This window comes from Chiloscyllium plagiosum, chromosome 27 (assembly GCF_004010195.1).
Source record: "Chiloscyllium plagiosum isolate BGI_BamShark_2017 chromosome 27, ASM401019v2, whole genome shotgun sequence".
Taxonomy (NCBI): domain Eukaryota; kingdom Metazoa; phylum Chordata; class Chondrichthyes; order Orectolobiformes; family Hemiscylliidae; genus Chiloscyllium; species Chiloscyllium plagiosum.
Window position 1 is genome coordinate 15,844,248 of NC_057736.1, and position 22,085 is coordinate 15,866,332.

Genomic DNA, 22,085 nt, shown 5'->3' on the forward strand with positions numbered 1-22,085 from the left:
CCACTTGCGAGGTCAGGCACAGCTTTAGTTTAATGTTACATCTTAAGGACTGTACCTGCAACAATGCAGCACTCCTCTGTATTGTATTGGGAGGGGGTGTCAGCCTTTCCTACTTTCTCCAATCTCTTGCTTTAAACTGACAATTTTCTCACTTCAACGTAAGAATGCTCTCAACTGGCCATGACTGACACTTGGTCTGTAGTGTCGAGGTTAGATCTTGCTTGACACGTTGCTATGGTGTTCTGGGGCAACAGCCAATAAACAGTGCAGTGATCTTCTTGCATTAATGGACCAGTCACTATTGCTGCTAAATTCTGTGTACTTACCATCCTCATCCCCTTTCCTTTGGTGATATTTGGTGATGTTGTGCCAGTGCATTAAATTTAATATCTTAGCCTTCACGTCTGTGATTTCAAAACTATTTGCCTATTCCTGTACTGATCTCTTCCAACCTTTTATGTTAGGCAGAAGATATAAAAGCTAACACACGTATCAACAGATTCTTCCCTGCTGTTATTACATTTCTAAATGGACCTCTCAAACCTTAAATTTAATGTTGATTGCACTCTTTGTGAGCCTCCTCTGCAGCCGTAGCATTGTATTTCTCACTATGTTCTATTACCCTAATGCACTTTGTATGGTATGGCCTGTCTGTGCTGCATGCAAAACAAAACTTTTCACTGTACCTAGATACACCTGATGATAATAACTCAATCAAATGAAAAAATATTCTGGATAGCAACCTTTGATCTTTTCACTGTAGTCTTCTTCTGCCACCGGTGATTGAATGGTCCAATTGTCTCCTTACCCTTTCCCAGTTACCACAGCTTTCCAGTTTCAAGAACATCTGCTAATGTCCATATGCTACCACATGCCCAGTTAGTAACTGTCTTCCTCAGGTCTCATACAGTCATCGCTTGTGCAACAGCCAGCACCTCTGACCACCCCCTCTCCATGACTCCCCTCATTCTGTCTTCACCTTGCCCTTGAAATATTAAGAATTGTAGCAAGGTGTCTCCCCAGTGAGAAGCCAGACTGTGTGACAAAGGTGAAGAAATAATATTACTTAAAAGATTCAACACAGGCAGGACATAAAAGATATATGTGTGCCACAGGAAAACGTAACTGTGATACAGTGAAGTTTGTGGTTTGAAAATCTGTGCAGTTTCAGGAGAGAGGGATAATTCAACTGATGGGAAATGTATGTGGTTATGAGGGAGTGCCTGAACAGTAAACAGTGAGACAGGAAAGCCCAACCTCATGAGCAACAGCTTCCAGCGCATGAGCTACAGAAACAATCATCCACAGTCTGTGATAGAGCACACATTAGGGTGCCAAAGGATGGGGATTGTGTCTAGCTTGTTCGAGATTTTACTCATAGCTCCAAAAATCTGAGTCCAGCAGAAATATAGAATAAGAGAGCTGCAGGATAGAATCTACTCAAGGAACAAGTGGTCTATATATAGAGTAACAGATAGCTGGAGTAAATTATAAATTGAGATCTAATGAAAGGAATTGAGGAGGAGCTTATGCATACTGTTATGACTGTTGCCTCCTATAGTACAATGGTAGTGTCCTGACCTGTAAGTCAGAAAGTCTAGGTTCAAATCCCACCTGCCGCAGACATGTGTAGTGATCTGTTCAGACAGGTTGATTTTTTAAAAAATTGTTACAATTGATTTGGACTCAGTGTAAAAGAGCTGATTCAGAATGTGTCTGCTTGCAACAAAGGCTCATTCTACAATAGCCAAAACCTGTCTCCACTCCCATCGTCAGTAAGTGTGTGTGCTGCAACAGAACCAAAAACTGAGTTGTGAGCTTGCTGATTGCAACTTTTGAGCAGCAATTGCAATTCTCTTAGCTACAAAAGGGAAGTTTCAGCAGGACACTTGTGAGTGATTGTTACACAGGGATCACCAAGCTTGGGATAGATACCAGGAATAAGGACAGGATCTGGCTGTGGTGTGGCACCCAGTGATTAAATAGTTAACTGACTAGCTGTCTTGTGCTGGGGTAAGGTACAGGATAGTGACTGACACCTGTGCTAACAGGAGGAGAGGGGCGACAATTGTGATGGAGGCGAAATAAGACAGAAACAGTAACTGACAACACTGGAGAAAAGAACAGAAAAATAACAAACCCACAGGCCCCTCATTAGCCTCCAGATGGTTGCTGGCATCCAGAGCTGAGCAGCACCATGCTGTGTTTTTGTGTGTATACATCCTTGACTGAGGGATAATAATCCAAGATTATTAAATATGATAATTGATTGTGTTTTGATTGTTTTTGAATGTAGGTCAGCTCCCGCTTGTTGGTTTGTTCTGGGCACTTTGTACTTAATGGGTTAAGATCATTGCCTGATTGAGTAAAACAAGGTCGCTGACAGCATCAATCAGACTTAACACTGTCCAAGTGCTATATTTGCTTCTGCTCTTTGTTCTAGTTTTTGGGGGAAGCAGAGAGAAAGGAACAGCTTCCTTTGACTAAATCATTAATGCCCACTTGATTGGATAATCTGAAATAATCTGTTGATTGTTGGGATCCTTGGCAGCCTATAACAAAACTGAATGTCGATAGAGTCATCTTGGGTCCCATTTGATTGGGTGACTCTAGCCCAATGAGTGAGTCAGGAGACTGACCCTGTGCTGCCTAAAGTTTTGGGAGCCCAGGACCGCGAGGGTGATTTTGAGAGGACTTCAAACACGAAGGAAGGATGAGGATTTAAATTGTTCGAGCAGGGAACGGGGTATGGAAGGGAGGTTGATTACGGCAATGTAGAGGCAAAGTTTGGCATGTAAGTACTTTTTATCTGAAACAAGGACATTCATTGACAATATTATTTAGAGATATTGCAGAGCTTGTGTTGTCGTGTATGTAGTCATTGTGGCTTATGTCTGGCACAAGTGGACAATGTCTGTTTGAATGAAGAGTTTAGGTACAGGGTGAAATGCCAGAGAGCAGGACAGCAGAGGGTGGAATAGTAGTGATTTGGAATTTAAAAACTTGCACTCTTCACAAATCAACACGTAAAGAATTGGCAAGTCTGAAATCATCTTTAGTTGGTCTGCATTCAACAACCACTTTTGCCCCTTGCTCAAGTCAAACAAGGCTGATACAGGATTTGAGGCTATCTGACAAGCTGTAATTAATTCCCTGTCAAAGCTCAGCTGATTGGTTGAATAACTAATAACAAGAAATTAATGTAGCTTTTATAATGGCCTACCAGCTTTGAAAAAACTTAAGTTTCTTTTCCCACAGTCACAAAAGACAATGATGTAAACGGGCATTGAATCACAAACAAAGTGCCACTTACATTTTGCTGCTATTCATTCTTTTGAAATAATAAAACTATTGCTGGACACTTAACCCGTTAACTCCACCATCCCCTCACACAGACATGATCCCTTCAGGCAACAGCCATACCTATTGATCATTTTTAGCTTCAAAACTAAAGTTGCAAGATTTGAAATCAAGATTGGAATAATTTCCTACATTGTATTGAAAGGATTTCCCTGGCTTGTGTATCATTACATTGAGTACAAAGACAACATGCATTCCTTTATTGCTGTGTCCTAAGTGCTGGGTGGACTCCTCATTGATCAGACAAACCCATGTGTGCCTGAGATTTAGTCAGTGCACAGTGGCCTATGTATTTTTTCCCTCCATTGTGACTGTGGGGAGTTTCATGTATGGGTACAAGTGCACTTTCTATGGAATTGTTTAACAGCATAAAAGAAATCATTCATATTAGTATGGCATGCTTCTTGATACAAGAACACGCCAAAAGGTTGTACAGTTAACAAAGTACTTTGTGCAATGTAGTTACATTTCTTTATATTATAACAGTAACATCTACTCAGCAAGCTCCCAAAACCGCAAGGTGATAATAACCAGATGAGCAGTTTGAGCAGTGTTTTTTATGGATAGTTATGGCCAGAACACCAACATAAATACCCTGCTTGTTTTCAAAATGGCATCTTTCATATCCACCTGAGAAGTTAACATGGCCAAGTTTGAATGTCTTCTCAAAGAAGGCCTCTCCAACAATGCAGTATTGTCTTAATACTACTATCGGAAGGATGTTGTAAAACTTGAAAGTGTTCAGAAAAGATTTACAAGGATGTTGCCAGGGTTGGAGAATTTGAGCTATAGGGAGAGGCTGAATAGGTTGGGGCTGTTTTCCCTGGAGCATTGGAGGCTGAGAGGTGACCTTATGGAGGTTTATAAAATCATGAGCGCCATGGATAGGATAAATAGGCAAAGTCTTTTCACTGGGGTGGGGGAGTCCAGAAATAGAGGGCATAGGTTTAGGGTGAGAGAGGAAAGATATAAAAGGGACCTAAGGGGCAACTTTTCATGCAGAAGGTGATGTGCTTAAGGAATGAGCTGCCAGAGGAAGTGGTGGAGGCTGGTACAATTGCAGCATTTCAAAGATATATGAATAGGAAGAGTTTAGGGGCCAACTGTTGGCAAATGGGACTAGATTAGGTTAAGGTATCTGGTCAGCATGGACTTGTTGACCCGAAGGGTCTGTTTCCATGCTGTACATCTCTATGACTCTGACTCTACTGTGCTGGGACTGTCAGTCTGGGCTATGTGATCAGCGTCATGGAGTTGGACTTGACTGCATAGCTTTTTAACTCAGAGGCCAAAGAGTTAACCACTGTGTAAAAGATGATGTTTGTTGGTGGAATTTTCAGTGCATTTAGTGGGTTTCACAGGCAAATTGCTGAGTCATGCTTTTCTCAAGGCCATTGTTCTGATGGAGGATCAAGAGACCTTATTTGTGATCATCCCTTCCTATCAGCTTGGTGCAGTGAGATCACTTCAGCTTGGCAAGGCCAGTGATTGTACATGTTATCTGTGTCTGCTGCTAGTGTAATCGAGCCTGATTACATTTCTCTTCTTATAAGTTGAATGTTTCAGTTTCCATTGCTGTTGCTACCTGACTTTATAATGGTGTTGGCTTCTCCATACAGTGGACGAGTTACCATATAACTCCTTTAATTACGTTACTCAAGAACATTGACACAGTGGTTGCAATGAGGCACATTTGCGACAAATATTCTGCTAATGGGGGTAGTTTGAAATTCCCACCATTGCACATTGCATAACCCCATTGGCGAGGGGTTGCAGGGGAGTGAAGGTGCACGTAAAATATGTCTGACCATCAGGTGACCAGGGTACCACCTTCACTGCTCTTCACCCCCACCCTCCAATCCAAGCTCAGTCCTATAATATAGAGGGTGGGTGGACAGCTAAATGAGCAGCTCACCCCCCCTTGTGTAAATAAATAGCTGAGAGTCCATACATCTTATTAAAAGCGCAGTTGGCCCAATCCTTGGCATTTCCCCTCCCCTCTCAGAATTTGGTACATTCTCTTCCGACTTACCCACATGGTCCTTCAATTTCAAACAGTGATCCAACCTCTTTGCTCCCTCCCTTAAGTGGTAAATGTCCCCTGCCCAACGCCCCGGCTTGTCTTGATCCATGCTATAACTGGGATATTGCCTGCAGTTCCAGCAGTGTCCACTATGAAGTTCTGGTGCTGCTGGTTTCTGCTGGAGCCCCTCCTGATTAGCCAACAGCTCTTGAAGTTGAAACTTTATTGCTGGAACAGCACAGCAGGTCAGGCAGCATCCAGTTTCAACTTTGATCTCCAGCATCTGCAGACCTCACTTTCTCCAACAGCTCTTGAAGCTGAGCTTCCCCTCAATGAGGGGCAGAGGTCACTCTCAGCACTCGGTTAGCCCACCAGCAGTGCTTTAAGACAGTGGGACAGGCTTGTTCTTCATCTGTTAGCTCATTACTGACTTTCCATTGGGGCTGGGAGGTTGGGGGACTCAGGGAGGTGAGCTATCTGCCCCATATGCTCCACCAATTTAAATATTAACCTGCGAAATAAGCAATCAGAGTCTTGTGCAAAAGGTACACCCATGGCAGAATATACTGTGATAAAAAAATTGCATTTTAATAACTGGCTGACCAACAGCTGAACTTCTTTAACATTTGTGATAAACTGCACTTGAGGCACATTATAAATACTGCTTCATGACTTAAGAAGCCTAAACAAAATCTCTATTTCTTGTTATTGTAGGAGGATGAAGGAATTGGTGGAAATTTTGCAATGCTATGGTTCTGTACATTTTCTGTGTGAAAGCACCAATTCACAGCCCTTGACTTTACCAGCACTTTGTGCCATAGAGCACTAACTTGGGAATTGTTAATCTGGTTAATGCTATTCTTGTCCCTGTCATCCTGTCACGTTTTTATGTGTAATTATTGTGGATCAGTATCCTGTATCCTGTTATCCATTGTCATTCTACAGATCTGCCACCACCATTATTTTAATCAGTGGAATGTGAATATTGCCAAAAGAACTGTGTATTCATTGACCATCTCTAAGTGCCATTGAGAAGCTGGGGTGAACCACCTTTGAATGTACACCCACAGTGATTACTTTGTAAATGGTTTGATACAACTGAGTGAGTTGCTGGATCAATTCAGAAGGCAGTAAAATGATACTATGGATATGGCATCACGGATAGGCCATATTGTGGAAGGACAGCAGATTAATTTCCCTGAAGGATGTTAATGAACTAGATTTTCAACAATCCAGTCCATTTCATGCTGACAATTACTGGTACCTTTTTTCATTCTAGATATAATTAATTAACTGAATTCCAAATCAGATTGTCCTTTGGTTGTATTTAAACTGATGTGTGCAAATTATTAGCCCAGGGTAATTAATACAGTGACTATGATGTTGTACTTGTTCAGAGTATACCTGGTGCATAAATCCAGTGCCAGTGTTGCATCAAACATAGGGACAGCAATGTTATATTTCTAAAAAAAGAACATGGGTATCACTGGCTGGGCCAGCAGTTATTGTGCATCCTGAGATGGTCTTGAGAAGGTGATGGTGAGCTGCCTTCTTGAACTGCAGTCTCTTTGTTGTAGGTAGACCCACAACATCAATAAAATTCTCTTCAGGTCACTGTTGTGTTCAAATTATGGATAAGCTATGGACATGGAAGAGTTGGAGATCAGACATAACCAATGCAGCCTCGATGTTTCCAAAGATACAGTTCTGGTGAGATAGGTTTCTGGTATTGAGGCTCCCTCAGTAAAAAGTTCTAAAAGGACTTCCGAGAATAGATGTCAGATTATCAGTTCTAATACGTTTTGAGTGACAGGACTTTCTTTCTCAAATGTGCAATGTGAAACTAACCATGGTAAATTAGTCCTCCGTTTCAACACTTCTATATTTCCTTTGTGCAATTGTGTAACTACCTGTGAATGTATTTTGCTTCAGTCAGTTAACGAAGTCCCTGACTGTCCTGAGATGGAAGGAAATTTCACATGTTCTGAAAAATTCACAAACTGGGTCAGAGCCTGAAAGACATAGGATAGATGATAATATTACTGCAGGTGACACCTGTAACAGAACTGAAACATTTCCCCACCTGAAATATCTATTGTTCTTGATTTTAGGTGCTGACAATCTGACCTATTTTTCCAGTGCCTTCTCTGTGCATATTACAGGACAGAATGAGAGGCATGGAGCATGACCTTCTGACTTGATCACAGTGCATGCTATATTGGGAACCATGGTGAGAGAGCAATTCATTTGTTAAACTGGTGGGGAAGAAAATTATTAAGAATAGTTTCAAAATAAAATGAATAATTGCAAATAAACCTACAAGTTAGGGGTAGGAATGGTCCATTTACTCTCTTGAACCAACTCCACCATTTTGATAAGGTCATGGTCGTTGTAACATGAACTCCACATTCCTGCCTTTCCTCCATTACCTTTCTCCTTTGCTTATCCACTGCTGCCTTAAAAATATTCAAAAAATCTGCTTCCACCACTTTTTGAAGATAGGAATTCAAGACTCATGACCCCCTGAGAGAAACTGGTGCATAAATCCAATGCAATAAATGTAGGGATAGCGCTGTTATTTTTTTTAAAAAAAAAAAAGACCATGGGTATCACTGGCTGGGCCAACAGTTATTGTCCACCTTGAGATGCTCTTGAGAAGGTGATGGTGAGCTGTCTTCTTGAACTGTAGTCTCTGCATCAGAGTTTGAATTTTTAAATAATTATTCCTAATATTGGAGATAAGGAGAAAGGGAGTTCGTTAACTTATCCGTCAGGTAATGAAATGACTGTTTGTTTATCTTCTCATTGACTATGGGAAGATGAGCATAGTGAGGGTGGGCATGATGAGCAGTCAATGGTAGCACTATGGGGTGGGATGATAAGAGGCTAGAGGTGATGTAATGCAGCCAGAGTGAAGAATACGCACCCCACACCCTCGCCCTTCGCCATAATACTGAACAATTGCTATCTTCCTGAGGCCTTATCAGCCAAAACATCATCGCAGGAGCAACTCCTTGGTACATGTCAGTGCTTGCTGTCAAGTTTTAGTGCAAAATATATTTTCAGAAATAAGACCTCAGACATTGTGCTGAACTGTTCTGTGATCTGACATGAGTGAGTAATGTTTAACAATAGCTGATGGCACAGAGGATCCTTCCAGAGTGTCGCTCTCTTTAAAGGAGAATTGAACACTGCTTTGATGGATGAATATGGATAAATGGATAAGCTAATGGATAAATACACTGCCTGCTGTTGATACTGAGCAATGGATAACAGGAACCTCTTGTGTCCAATCGTGTGTGTGTGTGTGTATTCCCTACTTAAATCTCTCCATCTCTCTAACCCTCACTGCACCTCAGAGATGTTCTTTAAAAGCTACTTCTTTGACTATGCTTTTGGTGGCCTATCCTAATATTTTCTTATGTTTCGGCAACAAATTCTACCTGTTCACTGCTGTGAAGAATTGTGGTGCTATCAAAGGTGCCAGAGAAATGTAAGTTGTTCTTGGTGAAAAGTAAATCCAATTGGTCACCCACTGGGCACTCAGGTTAAAATGATACCTGCTTTGTTTCAGTAAGTAGGATTGGATTTATTTAGAAAGTTATTGGAGCTGTACTCTGTTTAACAAAATACTTATCCGAGTTGAGAAATCCCATAAGGGCTTGGAGTGGAAAGCTGGAACCGGATCAAGTAGCCAATCCTCGTTAAATCCAGATCAGTCACTGCATTTACCTGTTGGATTGAACATTAAAGCGTCTTACAGAAAATCTCACCTGATTGTTACTTTCCATCCGCTTTGGAGAGACATTGTCCTTGTGCTGAGTGGGTCAGGCTGTACATGTCGAGAGAACTGACTGATAACACTTTGGATGGGAATCCTTCATCAGAATGTTCCTCACTGATGCATCATTGGGTGGAGCACAGTATGGATGAGCTAGATATCCTTGGAGGCAGGCACCTCCAAGGATATCTAGCTCATATTGACTTGAGTCACCCAAACTTTGTTGTCCATTTCTGACTCAGTTCACCCTTTGTTCTCCCCCTTACCTTGGTTCCAGGTTAACCAATGCGTCAAGTTAAAAATTCTCATCCTCGTTTTCAAATCCCTCACCTTTCCCTGTGTCCAGCCCATAACCCTCTGAAATTTCTGCGCTTATCCTATTATGGCCTCTTGCACAATTTGGATTTGAAGATCTTCATTGCTGCTGACTCAGCTGCCTCAGCCTTTTGCTATGAAATTTCCTTTCTCAATCCCCTTGCCTTGAAGACAATCTTCAAAACCTGCACCCAGGTTATCAGCCAGGTGAGGTAACACCTCTTTAGGTGAATTGATTTGAAATTCAGTTTGTTAATCCATTTTTGAAGCATCTTGGGAATTTGTTGTACGTTAAATGTGTTATGTAAAAGCAAATTGTTGCGTTCGCTATGTAGCACATGTAATAGTAATTCTGTTAAGTTGTTTAAAATTATGACTTGTGATAGGATAGATACAGAGACACTACTTCCAGTGAAAGCCAGTGACCAAATTGGGACAACCATAACATTAGAACAATGTTGTTCATAAGTGAAATCAGGAAGTGATACAATCACCGTTTTAAAGGGCAGACTCTTTCCAGACTCTGAATAATATGGACATGGCAAGTCATAGGGTCATCCAGCATGGAAGCAGACCCTTCAGTCAAACTCATCCGTGCTGACCAGACATCCCAATCTGACCTAGTCCTATTTGCCAGCATCAGTCAGCAAAATATGACAGCTGTGGAAAAGGAGATTTTCAATGCTTCAGGAAACAAAATCAAATTTTACTCTCAAGCCTTCAACTGCAAGATGGCAATCTCACTAAGAAACGGTGAGAAGCCTATCTGCATGCATTAACATTTCTTTATTATCTAATTTTCCCTCACTTACACGCAATTTACCATTTTTCCAGAGGAGAGAAACGAGAGCTTGCACAGGCAGCTGCAACTTGCTGGCTTTTCTCAGGGTGTGTATCTTGGCCAACATTCTCCGACACCTCAGTGCCCACTCCATGCATAGTAACCACCAACACCTTTATTCATGTAGGTTGTCATTGACAAAGCATCTCATCATCCTGGCATATTTGGGGCTCAACTTATACTACTGTACTTTGGAGCTCACCTGACACCTTATATTGCTGAAATTACTGTACAAACTCAGCAGGTCTAGTAGCATCTGTGGGAAGAAAGCAGAGTTAATGTTTTGAATCCAGTGACTCTAAAAACCTTTTTTTTTTGCAGTATTGCTGGGTGGTCCTCCAGTCTATGGACACTGTGTTGATTCAACTTGCAACTTCAGACCAAGCTGGCAGTGTCTGACGTAATGTGCAGCTGATGTTTAAATAAAGTGCCCATGGCATAAATGTCAGAAGGTTTAATGGTACAGAGTGCACGGTAGCATAAGAGTGATGACATGGAGGCATGGCACACACACAGTGAGTGGAACAACGGAGTACTGTTTGAGGTAACTTGCTGGAGCTCAGGAAGAGAAAGTCTCCATGAAACTCCATCGAAAAGACCATTTTTGGTTAAAAGTTATCCCCAGACTGAGATCGCTAGATATCCTTACTCAACAAAGAACTGCGCAAATGGGAGTAAAAAGACTCAGGTTAACTTACACCTGTAGTTGTCCCATGCTTTCCTCTCATCTGTTGCGGACAGAATTGATTGTTGAAAAATCATGGTGGCAGCTGCTGAATTTTGAGGACGACCTATGGTCTCCGATATTCGCCAGTAGATACAAATAGTACCCAATCAAATGCTCTATTTCCAAATCTTAGCTGGTCAGTGAAGCAAAATTAGAAATTAATTTAGGGTGGAGGTGAGCGATTTTTATTTTAATAAATAGTCGTCCAACTGTTTTATCTCTAAACCAAAGGGAAGCCACCTCTGGGCAAGAGGGCACCTCTTTGAAATGGCTTGAAAAAATACATCAAACGGATGTCCACTGCTGTCTACAATAACATGGTGAGGGGAGTGCAGCGGGGTTGGCATTGCTACACTTCACTTACTTTTCTTTGGCAACTATCTACAGCTCTGATTCCTAGCCCCGGCCCCATCCCCTAATTGCACACCCCTGGCCTTACAACTCTTTGCTCCCTTTCCTTGTTATGGAGTTGCATAAACTGTGGAAAGATGTTGAGGTAGGATCTGGTCAGGTATTTTACTTCTTTACCTTCCTTAGGGTAGGCAGCCATGTGCAGTCTTGATAAAGTTGCTGGGTACATGTCACCTTTCACAACATCTCGTAGCACTGCTTATCTTTCTCTTGCTTTCCTCCTTCATGGAAGATGTTGAATTTTGCACAACTGCCAGTGTGAAGTTGCATCATGCATTCAACAGTAATAATAACTAACTGTTAGCCATGGACATCATTCTCTTGCCTGAGTCAGAAGATCCAAGTATTTGAGCACCTAATGAAACTTCCGGTACAGCAGTGTAGGACTGCTATGCTGTTGAAGATGTATTCCTTTCAATGAATCTTTAAACCATGTGTGCCCTCTCTGGAGGTTGTAAAAGCTTGCAAAATGTTACTTGGAAGAAGAGCATGGGAGTGCTCGCTGGTAGCTTGGGGACAATACATATCCCTCACCCTAACTCACTAAGGGAGGTCATTTATCGCACAACTGTTTCTTGGAGCTTGTTGTGTGCAAATTGGCTGTCATGTTTCCTATGTTACCTCAGTGGCTAGACTTCAGAAAGGACATCATTGGCTGCGAAGCCTTTTGAGACATTCTGAAGTTGTGAAAGGTGCTATAGAAACACAATTTCATTCCTTTTTTAAAATATATATCCCATGCTTTTCAATTTGCAGGTTTTCCGATGTTATTGGTCCTGTCACCTTGGAGTGAGTGAGACACTGAGAAGGTAGGAAGATGAAAGCTGAGATCTCAGATATGAGCCAGTGGACAGAGGTGGATTTGGAAGAGAAGTGCACCTACATTGTAAATGACCAACCTGCAGACCCAGTAAAATATGCTGAGATTCCTCTGGCCAGAGCTTCCATACCCCGAAACCTTATCTTTAAGTATGCAGCTACCAATGAGGTAAGTCCCTCTGAGCCCAACTGACCTAATATCTCTGAGCAACACACAGTAATGTCAAGTGTATATTGCAAAAATAAATTCAAATTCATATAAATATTCACACTGTCAATTTCTGCTTGCAAGGACTTGTTCATTGTTATTCTTGGGATTGGTCACTGGCAGATCAGTATGCATTGCTTTTCTCTTGATGGTCCAAGGTCAAAGCTATTACAGAAAGGATCACTTTGTACTTTCATTCGAAGCAATGTGATGTCCAAAGCATGATCTACAGACAGGTATTGTAGACCTAAGTGAAAGCAATGGAACTGGAGACAGGATGAACATAACATTTCTGCAGTGGACTTTTGTGATCAGAAATCTACTGCCTGTCTGGACAGTAGAAACTCGTTGAACCAAGCTTTCCAAAGCAAATTAAAGAAATACCTGAGAAGGAAGCATTTGTGATTTTAAAAGTAAGGGAAGTAGAACTGATTGGATAACTATTTCAAACATCCAACACAAGCATGATGGGCTGAACGATCTCATCCTGTGCTATATGATTGCTGTACATTTCCAGACTGGCCACATTTGTATTGGTACATTGCCCAGACATTCTGCCAGATTTCAGGGAAATGGGTGGTATCATAGGTAGGCATGAGCAGGCAAGGCCCACATCACATGCAAGCTAGTATCATTTCCCTGTGGGTCTGGGAGAGACACCACTGCAAACCCCTAGCCCCAACAGAAATAAAGGGACTGCTGATTAGACTACTTAGTGCCTGGCATAACAAGCAGGATATGCTTTTTGCTAGGAAGGTAACTGGAAATGGTAACATTTATGCATTTTGAGTCCAAAAGTTGTAGGTTTATGTTCCACTCCTGAGACTGAGCTCTGAAATCTATAGTTGTATCCATTCGTAGGTTCTGGAACTTCACTGACCAGCCTGCAGTTGTGCACCCCTGATTTCTTGGGAGCAATTACGAGCCAGCCGTGTTGCAGTGAGTCTGGATCAAGTCAGATTTACGCCCAGTAAGGACAGCAGGTTTCCCTTCCTCAAGGACATTTGTGAACCAGCTGGGATTTTATGACAATAACTGAGTTTCCTGAGACCAGTTTTCAACTCCAAATTGCTTCAATTAATTAACTTTTAGTAGATTTTAAATTCCGTCAGCTGCCATATTGTGCTATGTACCTATGGCTCAAAAGCATTTGCATGGGCATAAGGAGTGGCAGGACAGCTCATTGGTTGAGACTTCAGCCTCATTACGGCAGAGACCTGAGTTTGATTCCAGCCTTGGGTGACTGTCTGCCTGTGTGGAGTTTGTAACGTTCTCCCTGTTTCTGCGTGGGTTTCCTCTGGGTGCTCCGGTTTCCTCCCACAATCCAATGATGTGCAGGTTAGATGGATTGGCCATGGGAAATGCAGGGTTATAGGGTAGGTGGGTGGGATGCTCTTCAGAGGGGCAGTGTGGACTCAATGGGCTGAATGGCTGCTTACACCGTAAGGATTCTGTGATTCAGGATTGCTAGGAATATCATCATCACACCACCTCCCCTCTAATGTTTACAGTATGAAGGGAATGCTGAAATTGTGTCAGTCTTCTATCTTGGGTGGACATAACAGATCTAATGACACAATTTGAAAATCGAACAGGGGAGCTTTCCCTCATTTCACACGGCCGATATCCACCTCTCAGTCAGCACCTGGACAGATTATCTAATCATTATTTCGTTGCTGTGCACAAAGCCACTGCTTTGTTTCCAATGTTGTAGCATTAACCACAGTTTGGATATACTCCAGTGCATGTAAAAGGCTGTGGAATATACGATAATGTGATTGGAAGAGGTACCATGGAAATGCAAATACTGCTTACGATTACATTGGTTATCTTTTGATTGATAGATGTTAAATAACATATGAAAATTGAAACTTGGATGGACAAGGCCCAAGACTAGTCAAAATCCTTTGGCATTTCCTGACTTCTACACCTTGCTCCTGGATCACAGCAGATATGTGAAGGTGGAAAACCCACTAGGTGGGGACGGGATATCAGCGGTTCTATTTCTCTGGGCTCTTGCGGGTGGAGATCCCAGATTTTGCTGAGACTCCTTGGTAAACCAATTCTGCCCAATCCTTCCACCACCTTGCCACTTTTTTGGTGGTTGAAAACCCCTCACCCCAAGAGGTGAGGGAAAATCATTGCACATGTATCAGATGAGTGCAAGACAGGAAAAGGCTCACATACACAGCCACAAACTGACAACAGCTCTTGAGGGGATTTTGGCCAGGGTGATTTCACTGCACTTAATGGAATATTTAAAGTGTCACCAAAATAACTGCATGTGAGTATGACAAGTCATCTAGCTGCCAGACAGTTTGCACTGCCAATAGCAGGCTGCTCTGTTGTTCTACCTACATTTGTGACGATTATCTTAACAGAGTAGTCTCTGAACTGACACGCAATTGGTGATGTCTGTGTCACAGGGAGCTGAGCTCAGTATCCAGCTGAATTGTCTCTAGGTTGAAGTATGTTCATGTGTGTGTACACACTGTCTCCGGTGCGCAATACAAGCATCAAGGGTTAGCTTTTATCTGCTGGCAAGCAATTTAACCCAAACTAATGCCCGTTGGTTCTAATTAGGTTCCTTTTGGGTACTTGCCCACAGCTCATTACGAAGATAGTTTACATAACCACCCTTTGTGTTCCTATTGAGAAACATTGCCTGCTTTTCTTACAATAAAGTTATGAGAGTGTCATGGTGGCTCAGTATTAATACCTAATCTGAGTGGTCAATGTCAGCACTCATTAAGGAGCATTGGCATAGATCATGTGCTGAAATCCTAAAGTGGAGCCAAACCCTCTATCATAAAGGTAAACAAACATGGCTTGACATATTCCCTTGAGTTTAGATGACTGAGGGCTGATCTGACAAAAGAACTTGGGGAGGAGTCAAAGTTATCTCCAAATATGGAGAAAAAATTCGGCTTGTGAGACAAACTAGGGCAGGACTTACAAAGTTAATGGTAGGACCCTGGGGAGTGTTGTCGAACAGAAAGTCCTAGGGGTTCAGGTAAATAGTTCCTTCAAAGTCACGTCACAGGTAGACAGGGTGGTGAAGAAGGTGTTTGGTAAACTTACCTTCATTGGTCAGAACATTTGAGTTGGAACATCATGTTGAGGCTGTATAGGACATTAGTGAGGCCACTTTTGAAACACTAAACATTATTCTGGTCACCTTGCTATAGGAAGGATATTGTTAAATTGGAAAGGGTACAGAAAAGATTTACAAGGATATTATGAGACTAGAGTCAGAAGGAGAGGCTGGAGGGATTGGGACTTGTTTTCACTGGAGGGTAAGAGGTTGAGGGGTGACCTTATAGAGGTTCATAAAATCATGAGCATTGATACTGTAAATAGCAAAGATCTTTTTGCCAGGGTGGGGGAGTTCAAAGCTAGAGGCATAATTTTAAGGGGAAAGGTTTAAAAGGGACCTGAAGGGCAACTTTTTCACACAGTGGTGGTGTGGATATGGAATAAACTAACAGAGGAAATGGTAGATGCAGATATAATTGCAAGATTTAAGACTTTTGGACAAGTACAGGAATAGTAAAGGCCTAGAGGGATATGGGCCTAACGCAGGCAAATGGGGCGTGTTTAGTTTGAGAAACCTGATTGGTATGGATAAGTCTGTTTCCATGCTCTATAATAATATGACTTTATTTTCTTAGATTTTGTGCTAGGCCATAAAGGACTGAAATTAGTAAGTTAAAAATTAGGAAAACTGAATTTTTTCTGAATGAGAACACAAAGGGTTGTGTGCAAACTATATTTATAAAGGGCTGTAATGAAAAGTAACCAACTAGGACCAATGGTTATTAGGCTGGGTTGAATTGTATGCCAGCAGATAAGACTTAACCCTCGAATCTTGTATTTCTTTACACAAACAGTACTGGAGATTTGGATCTCCGGGGCCATGAGGCTGGTAGATTTTTATTGGGGAGTTATCAAGGGATATGGAACTAAGGCAGGCAAATTGGTTGAAGCTGTAGATCAGACATGATATAATTTAATAATAAAGCAAGCCGAAGGGGCTGAAATGGCTCTCTCCAAATTCTTATGTTTCAAATGAAAACATGCACCAAGGAAGCAATCTATCACAGGGAGACTTGGAGAGAGGGAGGATTGGATTTTGGAAATGGAAATTTGTTTCATTGGTTGTGTCTCAAACTGGGTCGTGAGAGACTGAGCCTTGTTGGTATGTTAAATGGACAGCGTAGAGGGAGTTCAACTCGGTATGTAACCTGCGATATTTGGAGAGTTTGGTGCAGAAGCAGAGAAATACAATGTGAGAAAGTTCTATTCCCTGAGTGAAATCCCTCAGATTGCATTGAGAGCAGCCGTGCCTTTGTGTACAAGTGTGTGTTACTGTGTAACGCCTCAACATGTTGATGGTTCCTAATAAAGGTAAATGTAAAATCACCATCATCCCAGTCTCTCTCAATAGGGAGAGATGACTGCTGGTGGTTTAATCTGAGGGTCACCACACCTGAAGCAGGTGGCAAGGTCAAGAAGGTGGGACCTTCGTGGTAACCTCAGTCACTGCAGGAATTGACCCACGTTGTTGGAATCACGCTGCATCACAAACCAGCTACCCAGTCAACTGAGCTAACAAACCGTGAAACAAGGTAAACTGTAACAGACAGATTCTCAGATCTGTGCTAGCAACAGTTTCAAATCCAAATAGAAATCCTGTATGTCATGAAGTAGACAGACTAATAAGTGAGTTTGAAAGAGTGAGGACGCTTCTTATGGGGATTTCTGTCCTCAACAGTCAGTGTGTGACTGCCTCACGAGTAAACATTTATGAAATTCCCAGTTAAGAGTCAGGAATGGAAGGATGTCGGAAACTGGTTGCTTGTGAACCATGTATGTGTCTGGCTGTGGAGTTTCCTTGCCAGCAGAGTAAGTGTCAGTGAGTCATTTTCTGGTGACGTTCATAATGAGTGGTGCATTATGCCCTTGAGTTGTATGTGAAACCAATGAGGAGAAAGTGAGGACTGCAGATGCTGGAGATCAGAGCTGAAAATGTGTTGCTGGAAAAGCGCAGCAGGTCAGGCAGCATCCAAGGAGCAGGAGAATCGACGTTTCGGGCATGAGCCCTTCTTAAGGAATTCCTGAAGAAGGGCTCATGCCCGAAACGCCGATTCTCCTGCTCTTTGGATGCTGCCTGACCTGCTGCGCTTTTCCAGCAACACATTTTCAGCTGTGAAACCAATGATCCAACCAAGGCACAGCGAAAATATACAAAATTTCAGTGCAGAAAGAACTCTGTGAAACACAACAGAAACAATCAAAGCTGCTTCAATTAATTGCTGAGAATGATCCTCAAAGCAGGTTGGTAAGTTATATCCAAGGCCTCTGATTAACTAGCGCCTATTGGCTTTTTGTGCTCGGCTTGCATCGAAAGTCTGAGAGAGAAATAATTTCCATCAACTGAAAGGCTAACTGACTTTGTTTTTGTTTGCTATGACTGTGGCTGAAAAAATGAAGAACTACCAAATAAAGAATCTTTTAATGCCTTCAGGATCTCTGGTTGTAAAATGCTTCAGAACATCCTATGACAATGCAGATAATACAACAAAGTTCCCATGAGGAGCAGTGTGATAAATGACCACATATTCTGGTGAATGAGGAGCAATTGCTCACCAGAACATCAGGAAAACCTTGCTGCTCTTCTTTGAATATTGCGGTGGGGTCTTTTATATCCACCTGAGCTGCCCCATCCAGTGATGCAGTACCCCATCAGTCGCCAGGGTTCCCGCTCAACCTCTCTCTAACTGCCAAGGCTGATATGAGATGGCTGAGGGAATTTCTTCAGCGTTTGAGTAAAAGAATAAGAGACCTGCACTGCCATTGAGATTCAGCTGGACAGAGAGCAGTGCAGAGCTAACTAAAATAGGTCTCTGGTGCAACATAATTGGGAAGAACACCCTGATAACCATGCCCCACTCTCCCACAAGATGTTACATAATCCCACTGAGATCGCCAGGGTGACCAATTTGCCTGACAAGCTGCTATTCAGGACAAAAGCAATTCACAGTGGATTTCATCTTTAACAGAAAACAACCTTCTTTATTGTCATACACTTAACGTTAACAAGTGACAGTTAAGAAAGAAAGGGTTCCAAATCTATTATTATACAACTTAAATTATACAACCTGTTCTAAAAACTCAAATTCACACACACTCATTCATGACTACGATACACCAAAGCAAACCATTTGACACACTTTAGGTGGAAAAAAAATGTAAACTGTGAAAGCAAAATTCTGAAAATTAAAAGTCCATCTTTCAAAGGGGAGTTAAGTTGTCTTCCGATTCCTTTTTATTTGAGAAATGATCATTCACCGTTGTGTTTTCACCCACATGGAGAGAGAGGAAGAGAGAGGTTTTCAGTTTGATGCCTCTGGAGGTCCCTGTCTAGTCTGCACTCTCAGCTTTTTAACAAACTGCTTGTCCCTGAACCATTCAGTGGACTGTTGTCAGGCAGACTTTACAGAATCAATGAATCATGCAGCACAGAAACAGACCCTTCAATCCAACCACTCCATGCTGATCATGTTCCCAAACTAAACTAGTCTCACCTGCCTGCATTTGACACATATCCCTCCAAACCTTTTCTATTCCTGTACTTAACTAAACGTCTTTTAAATGTTGTAACTGTTCCTGCATCCACAACTCCCTCTGGCAGTTCATTCCAAACTACTCTCTCTGTAAAGAAGTTGGCCCTCGTGTCTTTTTTTAAAACTTTCTCCTCTCTACTTAAAGTTTTAACTCCCCCACCTTATGGAAAAGACCCTCACCTTATCCATACTTAACTCAAAGACTTGCTGCATCACTCTGCCTCGAAGCAATAATCTCATTGCTTTTAAAAGGCAACATTGTGTGTTCAGTTAATACCACGTACCGCTTGATTTTTCTAAAATGCAGGAACCACCCCCCCCCTCAGGTATTTCAGCAATCATTTCAGTTTATAGTCCAAAAAGGAAAAATATCTGCTCCCTTACATGTAACTCAATTCACAAGGGTTATGACCAAGGTGAGGGTCTGTAAGAGGCTATGGCAAGCGTCAGTTGAGTTCCAGTAGGTTAGTCACAGAAAGATTCAAGCTGAACTTTTCAGTGAAAAAGAAAATTGAATTAACTATTGGCCATTATTTGAGATTCATTGTATTTCATTTGAGGTGTAAGGTGAATAGCACAATGTTTTGGTTTTGAAAATCCTTGTGATTATAGCAACACTTACTCATGGTTTACTACACCCATGGGTGTGTACACTTAGTTGTCTGATAGACGTTCATGCAAATTGAGAAAAACAGCATAAAAAGAGATTCTTCCCATTGGCAATATAATATGTAGAATGTTTCTCCGTGTCATTGGTGAGCAACTAGTGGAGTCATCAAGACAGGCCGTCATGGTGGTGGATACCACCTGAATAAAGCAAAGAGAGCAGCACTCACCTTTTCGTAAGTAAAAGTGAGACCAACAGTGCATTTTAGAGTGACAGTCGGTTTGTGACATAGCCCTGCCTGTTGATTACAGTCTGGCCTACCCTGCAGCCTAGGTGGAACGGATAATATATAAAGAGAAATTTATCTCTGTATTTCAGATAATGAGTGAGTGATTTTTCTCCTGTCATTTTAAATGAAACATCCCTCTATATAGGCCATTGAATGTTTTAAGGCACAGGTTAGACATAAAAGTGAAACAACCTTTATATTTTCCCATCAAACACTCACAGGCCTGGTACAGCACATGTCAGATACAAGGTAAAGCTAATAGAATTGCAACAGCTTGCCTTTATATAGTACCTCTTAACTTAATAAAATGTCCCAAGGTACTTCACTGAAAAGTTACAAGATGAAATTTGAGACTGAGCTCCTTAAGTGGGTGTTAAATATTGTCTTAAGTAAGGACAGGGAAATTGGGAGGCAGAATGGTTTGGGCAAGAAATTCCAAACCTTAGCAGCTGAAAGCCAATCTTAGAAATTGAGGGAATGCATGAAACGAGAATCATAGCAGCCAAAAGATCTTGGAGGTTTGTAGGACTTGGAAAAGTTACAGAGATAGGAATGGGTGAGGTCATGGAGGGAATTGTCAACAAGGAAGAGAATTTAACATGGATTTATTTTTGGCCTCAGAAACAATGAGTATCAGTGAGTACGGAGGTCACCAGCACCACATTAAAGACAGGATACAGGTAGAAGGGTTTCTGGTTGGCAGGTTTTTGTACAAAAATCTTTGATGATCAAAACAGGTTAACAATGCAATTTACAAAGCACATGAGACCCTGAGCTTAATAAACAAAGGCATTGGCTCTAAAATAAGAAGAGAAAATGTTGGAGAATCTCAGCAAATCTGGTAGCATCATTTTTTAAAATTCAGTTTTGGAGTTTGGGTGTGGCAGACAGGGCCAGGATTTATAGCCTGTCCCTAGCTGCCTTTGAGAAGATGGTAGAGTGAGCTTCCATCTTGAACCGCTGCAATATATTCTGTGTGGGTAGACCACAGTGCCATTCGGGAGGGAAATTCCAGGATTTTGATTCAACAACAGTGAAGGAACAGCGATATATTTCCAAGTCAGGATGGTGTGTAGCTTGGCGGGAACATTTAGTTGGTGGTATTCTTAAGCATTTACTGCCCTTGTTCTAATAGATGTCACTGGTCATAGGCTTGGAAGGTGTCATCTAAGGCGATTTTAGTGAATCTCTGCAGTGCACCTTGCAGATGATACATACTGCTACTACTGAGCATTGGTGATGGAGTGACTGAGTCTTTTTGGATGTGGTACCAATCAAGCAGGCTGCTTTGTCTTGGTAGGTATCAAACTTCCTGAGTGTTGTTATGGAGAAAGGGGCATAGTTAACGTATTGAGTCTGATATGATTGAATACAAAACTCTTGAAGTTATGCTGAACATTTTTTTTTAAAGAAAACACTCGTCCAGCACCAACTGGAGTATTGAGTTCAATTTGAGCCATCAGGCTTGAGGAAAGGTGTGAAGAAGGCGTAGCAGAGAATCTCACAATTATTGCTGGCAATACAGAGGTACAATTGCATGCGTAGACTGAAAGAGCTGAATTTGTTTTCCTTGGAGCAGGGTATGTGGAACAATCGTAGGGTATGTGGAACAATAGTAGGGTATGTGGAACAATCCATCTTCCGCAACTACACTGGCCCCACCCCCCATCTTTTCCTTCACTACATTGATGACTGTATCGGTGCTACCTCGTGCTCCCACGAGGAGGTTGAACAGCTCATCCACTACACTAACACCTTCCACCCCGACCTCAAATTCACCTGGACAGTCCCGGACTCCTCCCTCCCCTTCCTAGACCTTTCTGTTTCTATCTCAGGCGACCGAATCAACACGGACATCTACTACAAACCAACCGACTCCCACAGCTACCTGGACTACACCTCCCCCCATCCTGCCCCCTGTAAAAACGCCAATTCCTTCGTCTCCGCCGCATCTGCTCCCAGGAGGACCAGTCCAAAATACGTACAACACAGATGGCCTCCATCTTCAAGGACCGCAATTACCCCCCCGACGTGGTCGACGGTGCCCTCCACCGCATCTCCTCCACTTCCCGCCCCTC

General features: G+C 42.1%; 1 protein-coding gene across 1 annotated transcript in view; it reads left to right on the forward strand.

Annotated features, from left to right (window-relative positions):
- Positions 1–2,697: 2,697 nt before the first annotated feature.
- Positions 2,698–22,085, forward strand: part of LOC122563591 (PR domain zinc finger protein 1-like) — a 60,697-nt gene continuing 41,309 nt past the window's right edge. The window contains exons 1-2 of the mRNA XM_043717516.1: positions 2,698–2,794; positions 12,215–12,446. Coding sequence (XP_043573451.1) covers positions 12,276–12,446 — 171 coding nt within the window. The 5' untranslated portion in view covers positions 2,698–2,794; positions 12,215–12,275. The remainder of the gene's footprint in view (positions 2,795–12,214; positions 12,447–22,085) is intronic.